The 12,876-nt window shown below is 35.8% G+C and overlaps 1 protein-coding gene across 4 annotated transcripts in view; it reads left to right on the forward strand.

Moving 5' to 3' along the window:
* The first annotated feature begins 1,059 nt into the window (after positions 1-1,059).
* Positions 1,060-12,876, forward strand: part of LOC111867694 — a 15,669-nt gene continuing 3,852 nt past the window's right edge. Inside the window, exons 1-5 of one of the 4 annotated variants that reach the window (XM_033752779.1) lie at positions 1,060-1,685; positions 4,250-4,340; positions 7,032-7,233; positions 11,021-11,141; positions 12,509-12,613. In XM_033752779.1, coding sequence (XP_033608670.1) covers positions 4,271-4,340; positions 7,032-7,233; positions 11,021-11,141; positions 12,509-12,613 — 498 coding nt within the window. In that variant the 5' untranslated portion in view covers positions 1,060-1,685; positions 4,250-4,270. The other 3 variants (XM_033752780.1, XM_023857758.2, XM_033752778.1) reach the window with 3 other exon arrangements.

Consider the following 12,876-nt stretch of genomic DNA (forward strand, 5'->3'; position numbering starts at 1 on the left):
GCAGTAGGGGACTGTCTGTTGGGAAAAGATATCAAGGGCCCCAGATTGGTTTTTAGAATGAAGAGGGGTCAGGAGAAGAGGATCTGTAATGTAAGCTGGAAGTTAACACAGCCAAATTGGGAAGATGTGTATGTAGCCTGACATTCTACTTATGGTAAAGTTAAAGTACCAATGTATTAATTTCGTTTTAAATCAATACTTAACCACTTTATTACTCTATTTATTCTACATAAGTGCAAATCTTAATAAAGGCAACTTGCATTAATCATTGGAAGAAGTTGCTCGGCACCTTCCTCCTGGGGTTGAAGAGATCAATCAACCAATCAATCAATCAATGAATCAATCATTTTATTTGTTCTGTGAACCCATATTTGGAGATACAACCTCCGAATTTAGACCAAGTCAATTACTACATATTAAAGTAACATACACATCATACATGAGTCAGCAATACCATGAAATTTAATTACCTACAGATTTCATACATATCAGTCATACAGTACATCATCCCACTTTCAAAAATTCAATACCAAAGGAAACCCAACATCCAATATTTTATTTTACTGATTAAATGAGGACAAGATATTTGTCATAACATAAAACCATAATAACACACTCACTTCAGAATTTAAGTGACATAAATTCATCAACAGAATAAATGGAATGTTTTAACAAAAGGATTTTAAGTCCCTCTTAAAAGAGATAATGTCTTTTTTAATTTTAACAGCTCAGGGATCTTATTATACAAGGTGACACCCATATCTATAACGTTTTTTTTAAATAACTGTATTGCAATGATTTACATGTAAATTTAGTTTTCTTCACATGTTGTAATTATGGATGTCCACATTTTTTGCCATAAAGTCTTTATATTTTGTAATAAAACTTATCACTTCAAAAATGTATAGCGTAGGCAATGTTAAAATATTATAATCTTTAAAAATTTGTTGGCATGACGTTAGATTATTTATTACACTGATAATTTGAATGGCCTTTTCCCCCCCCCCCAGTTTAAAGAGTTTGTCACATTTGTTATTCCCTCCCCATAATATAATACCATACCACAGACAAGACTAAAATTTGAAAAATAGATATTTCTTATCATATATGGGCTCAACATTTCTTCTTCTTTGTTTTTATCATATAAACTACCTTGCATAGATTGGCTCTTAAAAATCGAGCATGGGTGTCCCATTTTAGGGGTTTCTGTGATGTAACTACCTAAAAATCTCAGTTCTGATTTAGAGATAATAATTTATAAATTTTTAAAATCTATTTGTGGTCTTAACGGAACTCTAATTTGTTTTGGTTGAAATCACATAGCAAATGTTTTTTCAAATTTTATTATAAGATTATTTTTCTCAAACCATGGATGTGCGAAGCTGACTATCACCTCCATCTAGTGCTGAGGTTAAGAATGCAATGAGTTAATATTCCACTCTTGTATGTCTTCTCTGAATTGTGACTAATTAAGGAAAGGTTTAATTTCAACTTCACCTTTACTTTTACTTGATACAATTATAGATTCACTTCTTGATAAACTTCATAAAGAGAACGTTGCTTTTAAATGTAATAACCACATATCTTTTGTCTTGAAAGTTTGTATTGTTTTCTAATGAGCTGTTTAGCATGCAAGCTCTACATGAGTCAGCTTAATTCCTGCCATTGTGGAATAACATACACAGGTACGTGGAAGAGTTAGAAAATATCAACACAATTTAACATATATGGTTTTGAAAGTATTCCTTCACAAATCATGGCTGTGTGAAATGTCATTTTGGGGTGTCTGATGTGAGATGGCATAATAATTTGTTGTGCTTCTTTATTTCTGTTGTGATTTCCTACAGTTGATCATTTATGGATATGAAGAAAGTTACACTTCAACTAAGCATTATTCTATAGTTTTCTTGGAATGAGAGACAGAAACTTCAAGGACCAAGAAAATCATAGCTCATAATAAAATAACTTTTTTTTTTCTTCATATTTTAAGGCATATTTTGATTTGTTTTAATTTATACATTATTTATGGATAGCATGAGAAATTGTTCTGTAAGCCTCACATATTGTGCCTAGTGCAGGTTTCTTACTGTAGTCACATTAAGCAACCAAATCATCAGAAAAGTTTCTCTCATATGTAAACATAAGACTACACAAGTGTGGAAAGAAGTTATGGTACTTAATTTGGGTTACATAGTAAGGTAAGAGTGCATGTAATGTTGTGTATCATTCTTTGCAATTACATGCATTCTCATACGCATGTGTTGTTATCCAAGAATTATGTATATAAAGTCTGGATATAAAGAAAAGGTAAAGCTAAATTTGTCTCTGTGTTTAAATAGTTAAGCAATATGGCATGAAGATATATAGGGGAGTGGAGGTATAGCTCCACCATTCTTGACCTCAGCACTAGATGGAGGTGTGTGGTTGGCTTCACACCCCTGCTGCTTTAACCCTGGGGAAATATCCCTAAATACCCATTGGATAGCAGGGTGGAATTAAGTAAAACTTTGCTAAGGTGAACCTGCTTTTTGTTTCTCAACATTTGTTTTCAGAACAATAAATTACAAAGTTTGTATGGTAATTAGATTGACATTTTAAAATAAAACACAAAAAGAATTTCACAGAGAAATGGTAACCAATTTATTTACACTTAGAACAGATTATCCCAGTCTTTCTTATAGGATTACAACATCAACAGTAGCAAAGAAATAATGGACCTTTCTTTACTGAAACTGATGCAGCACCGAAAAGAAAAGAAAAAACATACATCATTAGTATGAAATAAATTGTGATACTATGGGCAAGTGTATTTTATCAAGTAGCTGTTTATATTTAAATAGTTTCTCTATAGGTCTGGTTACCTGAATTGTATTACTGCTTCATTTCAGAATGCATTTTATGAAGGTGTATTATGGTTTGTCATAATAGCTTGGGCTTTATCCTACATAAAGTTTTTACTCTTAAAATGCTACGTTTCAGAAACTGATTCTCTTTTAACATATACAAAAAAAACAAAAAACAAAGTAAAGGTATCCCTGTAACAGGCCGTGAAGACCCATAGGGTTGTGAGACGTTGAGGCTCCCACATTATCTAGACAATCAGCTCAAAGATGGCGGTAAGGTTGTCAGCCTTGCGTGCTGGCCACGCTTTACTACCCAGGAAAAGTATTTAATTAATTCCTGGTACTCATTTCTGTTAGAGGCTGAGTCGACCCCAGGGCCATAGTGTGGCTGGAAGGATTAGGTGAACTGAAAAATCCAATGACCTCATCAGGACTTGAAACCATGACCTTCCTTTAACATACACACATAGGGGAAACTAATATGAGGGGACCGTTAGAGTGACTAGTCTCAGCAAGGAGACCTGGTATTACTGATGTGAGGAAATAAGGAAGAAACTGGCATGAAGGGAGTAATATTCTATATCAGACATAATGCAGTCTGCACATGCTGTATATCCCTTCCTTCAGTTTCTGTGTACAGAGTTCTCATTTTCTAACTTCTTCAATTTTTAGAACTGTTTATTTTAATCCATTTCATTTATGACAAGTATTGCACTGTGAATAAGTAATATATTGATCTGTCCTTCACATAAAATTATAGTAATTTGCCTCCATTCTTTCCGCATTACTAATTACTGACAAACAAACACTCTGAAGTCACAACTTGTCAGATAAGCTAAGAGGGTAACATATTTTAATAATGTAAAAGTAAGTAAGTAAAGCTNTTAGGGCTTGAGGTGGGATGGGATGCAGCGGGATGGCATCCTAGTTCTATTTTCATTCCACCTCAAGCACTGTGACTAAGTAATATATTCATCTGTCCTTCACATAAAATTATAGTAATTTGTCTCCATTCTTTCCGCAGTACTAATTACTGACAATCAAACACTCTGAAGTCACAACTTGTCAGATAAGCTAAGAGGGTAACATATTTTAATAACGTAAAATTAAGTAAGTAAAGGTATCCCTGTAACAGGGCATGGAGGCCCATAGGGTTGTGAGATGTTGAGGTACCCACATTTTCTAGACAATCGGCAATCAGGCAAGGTTGTCAGCCTTATGTGCTGGCCTCCCCTTACCTCCAAGAATATTCCAAGAACATTCCTTGTACTCATTTCTGTTAGAGGCTGAGTTGACCCCAGGGCCATAGTGTGGCCGGAAAGATTAGGTCAATTGAAAAAAATTCAAAGACATCATTAGGAAAGTTAATTTCATAGACTAATGATTTCTGCTCAATTTTTCTCCAGGAAGAACAGTCAACCAGTCACATGATGCAGATTCTGGAGGCCTCCCTGTTGCCCTTAGTGTTCGTTGCTTCCTCATTCTCAACAAGACCAGGTGAGCTCTATGAATATGTCAAAATATCAGACCTATAAGAAAATGACCAAACAAGCTGGTCTGGTGATAGTACTTTAGACTTGTATTTGGGCGGTTCTTAGTTCAGATTTTGGCTAGGACATTGGCTAGCCTGACTGAAGTTCTTTGTGGTTTTCTTCATTCTCTCCAGGCAAATGCTGGGCTATTGTCTCAATTCGGCAATGATCTCTTCGCTCCATATTCTTCCCAATTCATCCTGCATCTGTCATCCTGCTATCTGACACAATATAGTACTAATGCTGAAAGCGTCATTAATTAATCTGCAAAAAATCCATGAAAATTAATCTTTCTCATTTTCTGTGTAATACTATACATCCAGAAATATCACACTTATAATAGGAGATTTATATCAATTTCATCAAATCAACTGTAACTAAAACTTACCCACTACAGCAGCAAGTATGTCATGTAAACTCAAATTTCATTTGAATCCCTGTTTAATATCTGTTGACTTAAAGTGCTCCTTGCTTCAGTGTATATGGTCCTGAAATAGGAGCTTGCTGGAGCTGCTTTAACTGAACCAGTTGATTAAAACAACAGTGGTTCAGTGAAACCAGAACCTAAAAATTATAAACAGACGGAAAAAATCCTGAAGCCTACTGTGGGGTCTCCTCACCTCTATATGCCTTCACAGTATTGTGTTATGTTGTCTGAATGCATACACACATTGGAATGAGATATCACATTGAAGCCTGTCCTCCCATCTCCTGGTCTCATCATTTTGATCATTTACTGTTTCCTGAAAAGACCTTTTAAATTACTGTGAAAATATAAAATAAAGAAATGCCTTTTGTTGGAGAACTTAACAAGAGAAGGTTTAACGTTTTCATTTTGGCCTTTTAGTATTTCCATCATGCACAATAACAAAGGGACCACTGAACATTTTGTATAGAATCTGGTTCTAATTTTTTTGGTAGACAACCCTGAATAGAACTACCATTCAAATACTCTTACATAACATGGGTAAAGATAAAATTGCCCTTGTGCCTAAGCACCATCCAGTGAAGTTGCATGGGAGACAGAAAAATTTGCATGCATTATTAGCTTCAGTAGCACACAAAGGTAAGCGCTGTTAGCTTCACTTCCTGCATCCCTAACACCCATTGAATAGGAGGATGTGTGGGCCTCAGAGTGTGTCTGGACATGATGGTTCTTGCTGGAAATCATACATCAGTCATCCAGCACACAGCCAATCACTGTGCTGACTAGCCAGCCTGGCTCATATATATGTTATTACAGTCTTGTGTGATATTGAAAATATATCCACATCNAACTGTTAGTATTTATATTATTAGTATATTATTAGTATAGTAACTGTTAGTATTTATATAGTATTTATATTATATATTATTATATAAAGCAAAATGAATTACGTAATTTTCCTCAGAAAATCTATACTATTTAATTCTTGATTAAATATTAATGTTTCATTCCTCTATTCGTAATAGCACTTAGTTTAATGATAATGGAATTATTATTACTGTTATAATTATCGCTTATTTGTTTGTTTACTTTTACATTTATTCGTTATTATTTCTTCCAATTACTTAACTGTATTTTGTATTTGACTTCTAATAAGTTTGTATGTAATGTAATTCAGTCATCTACACTGTGCTGAGTCTGTAATTGGCCTTGCGGCTGTTGACTCGGCACATTAATAATAAAGAATTGAATTGAATTGAATTGAATTATTATTATTAGTATTTCCATCATGCAAAATAACAAAGGGACCACTGAACATTTTGTACAGAATCTGGTTCTAATTTTCTTGGTAGACAACCCTGAATAGAACTACCATTCAAATACGCTTACCTAACATGGGTAAAGATAAGATTGCCCCTGTGCCTAAGCACCATCCAGTGAAGATGTATGGGAGATGTAGAAAAATCTGCATGCATTATTAGCTTCAGTACCAGACAAAGATAAGCACTGTTAGCTTCACTTCCTGCATCCCTAACACCCATTGAATAGGAGGATGTGTGGGCCTCAGAGTGTGTCTGGACATGATGGTTCTTGCTGGAAATCATACATCAGTCATCCAGCACACAGCCAATCGCTGTGCTGACTAGCCAGCCTGGCTCATATATATGTTATTACAGTCTTGTGTGATATTGAAAATATATCCACATCCTCAAACAATTTATTTTATCTTTCTTGCATCTATACTTAATAAACTGCATACAGAGATAATTATTTGCTTGCCTGTTTAAAATTACTGATCCTGATAAACCAGTTGATTTATATGCCTTTTGCACACTGAGTTCTAATATGTTGTGTTAATCTGTCAAAGATACAGTTAATTTTGCTATATTACTAATAGATAATATCATTCAAATTCAATGAGGGGAATAGTATTTTGGTATCTTCATCCTTTATCCTACTTCCTTTTATCCCTCTTGTATCTTTATCTAATTGCCTTAGTTCTCCATTAAAACAATTAATTTAGTTGGATCTTTACTGTTTAGACGATGCACTTTGGACATGGAGCTGTCACCTTTAAGTATGTCAAATGCACTACAGCATAAGAATGACAACATACAATCACATAACACACATACACAGTCAAATATAATCTCAAATTATACACATACATGCCATGTTATGTGGAAGATGTTATTATGTATACGAAGACTCACTGTAATCTGTTTGCAGTTTACCCCAGCAAATATCGTGGTGTGTTTAGTGCAGTGTGCTGCTTTGTCATGGTGGCGTATGGTCTCATTATCACTACTGGCGTAAGCAGCAAAATGGTGATGATTTATGTTCTGCTGGTTATCCCAGCTGTGATGGGCATTGTGCCTGTTGAAGAAAAAGTGAAAACAGTTTTCTCTTTCACCAGATACTGGGGCCTAAGGTGGGAGATCATTATTTACTACATATTATTCAAGTCATTATTGGAAGTTTCATCAAATGTAATAAACGAAGAACTCTTTGAATTTTGAATACATTCATTTTTAATATAATAAGTTATCTTAACTATATTACATCTTTTGGGAATCTTATGTTTTCTGATGAATATTAATAATTAATATTTCTTTTGAAAAAAAGTATTTTTGATTCATTACAAAATGTGGTATCATTCTGGAACAGGAAGAATTTTTACACACATACGAGTAATTAGGCATTCACTTTCTACAGAGTATGCATGAATATAATTTGCAGTTTCTTATCACTATGAAACTTCAGCAAACCTACTGTTGTGGTAATCAATTTTATGGTCTGAGACTCACATTCTGGATTAAATGATAAACTCTATTGCAGATTTCTTTAACCTTAACAATACCAAATCTAAACTCTCTCCACAGGAGCTCACAGCCCGAATTAAATGATTAATCTTATTAAAACTGTGCCCCTTTTTAAATATCTCCTAAACCTTCAGTGATACATAAAATGAGAAGTACCTTAAAGCAAACTAAACATAGATGATGACACTGAAAATCTGTACTGCTGTCAATTGTTATATGTCAGAGACTGTTGTATAAACCTGTCACAAGATAAAAAATCAAAATAGCAAGCATATGTTTTATTCACCTGTTTGTTGTGTGAAGCCTCTGGTTATCCCACACCAAGGGACAGCCTTCAAAATTCTCTTTAATATAGCATTCCCCAGAGCACAGTGTGAAATGAGAAGAAAATGCCCAGCAGATGTGAGCCCTTTATGACAAGGGTTCACAATCTAAAACGGTCTGCCAGAAAAGAAGCAGACAGCAANAGCACAAGTATGGAAATCTTGGTATGAAGTACTAATTACAAAATGCAACAAACACAATTCAGTAATAAGAGACTGAGTGAGGTGTAGCCATAAGGGAAATCATACTTTGTAAATACTGTCACGTATTAGTGACTAGACATGTGATTCAGGTTGCTACTTGGAATTATTGAACACTTGTAACTCATAACTACAAGTAATTCCCACAGCTTCACAGATCTACACACTATATAAATCACTGTACTACCTACCCATGAAGTCTTCTGTGTCTTTACCAGTTTTTACCTGGTAATGGCTCTTAATAACGTAGATTCCTCAGCTCTCCTATCCATGACCTTACTGGCTGGCTACAATCTCATAACTAACCCCTTACAGCAACGCTGATTTATGACTATGTACTCATTGCCTGGTTCTCACTAGCCCTCATCTCCTCCTGGCTGCAACTCCTAGCCATCACTCACTCATGATGGCAACTCCTGGTTCTCACCTACTATGGATGGCAACTGGCCAAGTTCACAGTCAAAGTCAAAGTCTAAAGTTACTTTACGACTGGTGGTTTACCAACAAAAAGTTCATCTTGGCATCAAGAGCCTTGAGATTTATGACCAGAGATTTCTTTTCAACTGAACCCTTGTGGCCATAGTCCTTACATAACATCCTCTCTGAGAAGATGACTTTGTCTCTTATGAATATGCGTGTCCTTTCGTCAAGTTTACATATCACACATATAGCATGTTATTGAAAAGTTCTCTGTTAGTACAGGCCTTGCAAAGCAGGTCATGCTTATGTTACCTGTCTTTTGCTACAATTGCAGCTTAGTCACTTTGACCACCAACAAGTTTAAGCCTCTTATATTTTCTATGTCTGGCTTTGCTTTGTCCTATGCTGTGAACATGTTCATTCTCATGATTTCTGCTTGTTGCCTGGGCAATTTTGATTCATAATCGTATACATATGGAAGGTTGAAAGCTGTGAGCAAATTTCAACCTGATTTGCACCTAGGGAAATTTCCATTTGAGTGGAGAAACTAGTTTTAGAGGTGCTGCAATTTTGAGAGGTAAGTGTCTGCTTCTAGTTCCCAGGCTGGGCAAGCATGTCATTACTGACCTGATCTGTGCCTTATGGATGGTTAGTTTAATTCTGGTGTTTAAATGCTCACTTTTGAAAAGCAAGTAGATTCTAACAAGCGATCTGAATGATCTGGCTTCAAACATTTCTCTGTGCAGGCTCCATGTAATCCACTTACTAGCCAAGTTGCCTCGACAACTATTGCTATATAGCCTTGGCAGCGACACATAGCTCTCATTGCTTGGTGATGGCTTGCTTGTTTATTGAGCCAAGGTCTTCAGAACAATTATTACAATCTGTTCTCTATTCAGAAGTGAGCGTTTAAGTGTTACCTTAAATGAAGTCTTCACAAAGCACTGCTTGGGTCAGTAATGATTTATGCTTGCCCCACCTGGGAAATTGTAGCAGACACCCACCTCTTAAAATTGCAATGAATGCAAAACAAAATTATCTGCACCACAGTTGCGGGTGGGGCAAAAAACCACCAGTCATAAATTAACTCTGACTCTGACTCACAGGGTGAGAGGGATTCAGGGTTCCCAAAGTCATGAGGCAGTAAAGTATGGTCACGAGTCTATGGGGCTTGGAAGGAAGAATGACTGTGCTGCCAGGGACTAGCAGCAATTTACCTGAAACTGAAGGCTCCAAGAGCTGAGAGACAGTAAAATACAGTGAGTCACATCAGACTTGTAACAGGAATCTCTGTGCTGGCTGGGTCCAGCAGCAATTTAGCAGCCAGTCAGCCAGAATTTGGTCAAAATTCTCGACACCAAGATAAACTGATTGAAACTGCTAGACATACAATAACTCTGACTTTAACTATGAAGAGCAGTTCAGCACCAGTCATCAGACTTGTGAGAACTGGCAATGGCATGAGCCCATGAGCAGAAGACAGTGTTTGGAGGCGTTACCAAGCAATGACTTGTAACAACATAGCAGGCTGAGAAAACTTAGATTTGCTGCAGTGGTTTCTTAAGTGTGTAGAATAGAGATAGTGTTATAATTACATGTAGTTATGAGTTGTGTGTTCAATAAATCCAATTACCAATCCAAACCCCATGTCTAGTAACTAACACATGACAGTATTAATGCATATGGCTATAGAGAAAATATGTACAGTGAACCCACATTATAACAGACTAACGGTGACAGTGTTGGTTACTGCCAATGTCTGCTATAACCAAGTGAAGGGATATTCACAGAAGTCCACCACAGGATACATGGTCAATTCATGCAATAAACACAGAAACATCCAATGTCATTACATAAAGGTTTTCATATTGGGGTTCTTATTTGAAATAGTTTTCTATCTACAAATTTTCTTAGTGCCTCAACATGTCTAAAAGTTCACAATCATATACAGCCAGATTATGTCTATTACATCCAGATCCAATACAACAAGGGTTTACTTTACTTGTATACACCAAACAGTTCCTTCATTTCCTTCATTGAGCCCTTCAGAATATGAGTTCTGAAGTCATGTTATGTTCTTTGTATAGTATGTTAACTGAATAATAGAAAGACAGTTGAAACAATCTTGGTCAGGTTATGATTTTTGTACACCATCGTCACTGCCTTGCAAATCATAGAGTACTTAAGCATGCTTATTTCAAAGAGAAACTTAGATATCTTCAATGTCAATGGCATAATAAATCCCTAGATATTTTATTCATAAAAATGGTTTTATAATGTAAAATAGTTTAAACAATCTACCATTTTTTTTTGTCCAGGTGCAGCATTGCCACCTACCATACATTCCTTGTTAAGAATCTAAGCTTGTCTGAATTTTATTCCATATTAGGATAACTGATAAATTTCGGATTTACATCTTGCAGAAATTAAAACACTGATAAATATGTTTCAGCCATGTGTTTATGGGACTGATGCATGGTGATGTGATGCAAGCAAAAATATATATACATTTTGAGAAATCATTAGTAAAACTACAAAAGCAGTTCATCAATCTTAACATCATTATAATTCAGGTATTTACATTGCAGAATAGTAATGGAATCTGTATAAACCTATTATTTGAAGAAAAAGAGGTGAAGTCTGAGGGTGTTTGTAGAAAAAGATGATGTGAAGAACATTTTGACATAAGGAGAGGAAGTAACTTGAGAACACAGAAAATTACAAAATGAGGAGATTTATAGTTCGTTCTCAATGAATATCATTGTGGTGATAAAATCAAGGTGGATAGGAGTTGTGCAGGTAGCATATAAGAAAAGATGAAAGACCTAGGCACAGGTGGCAGGATAATATTCATCTCATTCACCTCATGAGATCTGAGGTCTACATCTCAAGTGAGTACATGGAGCACTATCTTCTGGGACATTATGCCACATAACCTGGTAAAATTTACTGGCATTTCAGAGGAATGTACTATCTCTATCTTAAGGGCTGAAGAGTAAGCCAAGATAGCAGCAATCAGTAAGTAGAGCAAATTGCATGCAGAAAACTGTTATGGATATAGTCTGTGGTTGTTTCTGGGCCATTTCCACATTAATTTTTCTCTGCATAATTTGTCGTGCTTGGTGCTTGCTTGGCTCACTGTCTACTTGAAATATAATTACTTATAATTACTTTGTTCCTCATGTATCCCTTTGCAACTGTTGGCAAAAGAAAAAAAAAAGTAAAGGTAAGGCTATCCCTGCAATAGGGTTGTGAAATGTCGAGGCTCCCATATTTTCTCTAGACAATCGGCTCACAGATGGTAGTGAGGTTGTCACCCTTAAGTGCCAGCTGCCCTTTACCCCAGGAAGATTCCTGGTACTCATTTCTGTTAGACGCTGAGTCGACCCCAAGGCCACAGTGTGGCTGGAAGAATTAGGTAAATTAAAAAATCCACTTCATTGAGGCTCAAACCCACCACCTTAAGGCTTGTAGCATAATGCCTCACCCAACTACGCTACCACATGCTCACAACTACTGGTACACTCTCCTAATTATATAGGTACAGCTTTTCTTTTCTAGGAGGAAAAGTGTTTGAAACTTACATATGAGAAGCAATAAATTTTCAGAATAATATTCCAGAACGAATGAAAATTAGAAACACAGATAAAAATGAGTCTTATGTTGAATATCTATCCTTTTTTTAACATTTGTCACATGATCACCAGAAAGGGAAGGATCTGAAAATAGTGGCAATATTATGGTTCTTGTATTTTTGGCTGGGAGAAATGGCCTTTTTACATAGCACTGAAGCTTAAACAAAATTGACAGCTCTACTGAAATATTAATTAGATTCATAGTTTAAATTGTTACATAGCCGTGCAGGGTTTTGTTGTGAGGGTTTCACAAAGACAGAAATAAATATGATCACAATATAGTAAATGACATTCTTCCTTTGCAGTTGCTATTTTGTTTTCTCGCCAAGAAGATCTTGTGCCCAGAGCAGGATCTAATGTATGTTGTTTGTCTGTATGCTAACCTGAGTCTGCTACTGAATCTTCTCAAGGTACTGCTTCCATTGTTAAGTACTGAATATACAATGAGTAAATGCCTTGCGTGTATGTCAAATTTGAAAAATCTGTTGAGAATCTCTTACAAACTCTTATAGACAAAATATAACAATCAAGTTCCTTCCGTCAAATGTGACACTTTTTTAAGTTTTCCACCTCGTCACCACCTGCCTTACATGTTTCGGCTCACCACGGAGCCATCATCAGAGGCATTTATAGTAGAAAAAGAAATCACCAACACACAAAACTTCACTTTGTC

Source organism: Cryptotermes secundus, unplaced genomic scaffold, assembly GCF_002891405.2.
Source record: "Cryptotermes secundus unplaced genomic scaffold, Csec_1.0 scaffold1076, whole genome shotgun sequence".
Taxonomy (NCBI): domain Eukaryota; kingdom Metazoa; phylum Arthropoda; class Insecta; order Blattodea; family Kalotermitidae; genus Cryptotermes; species Cryptotermes secundus.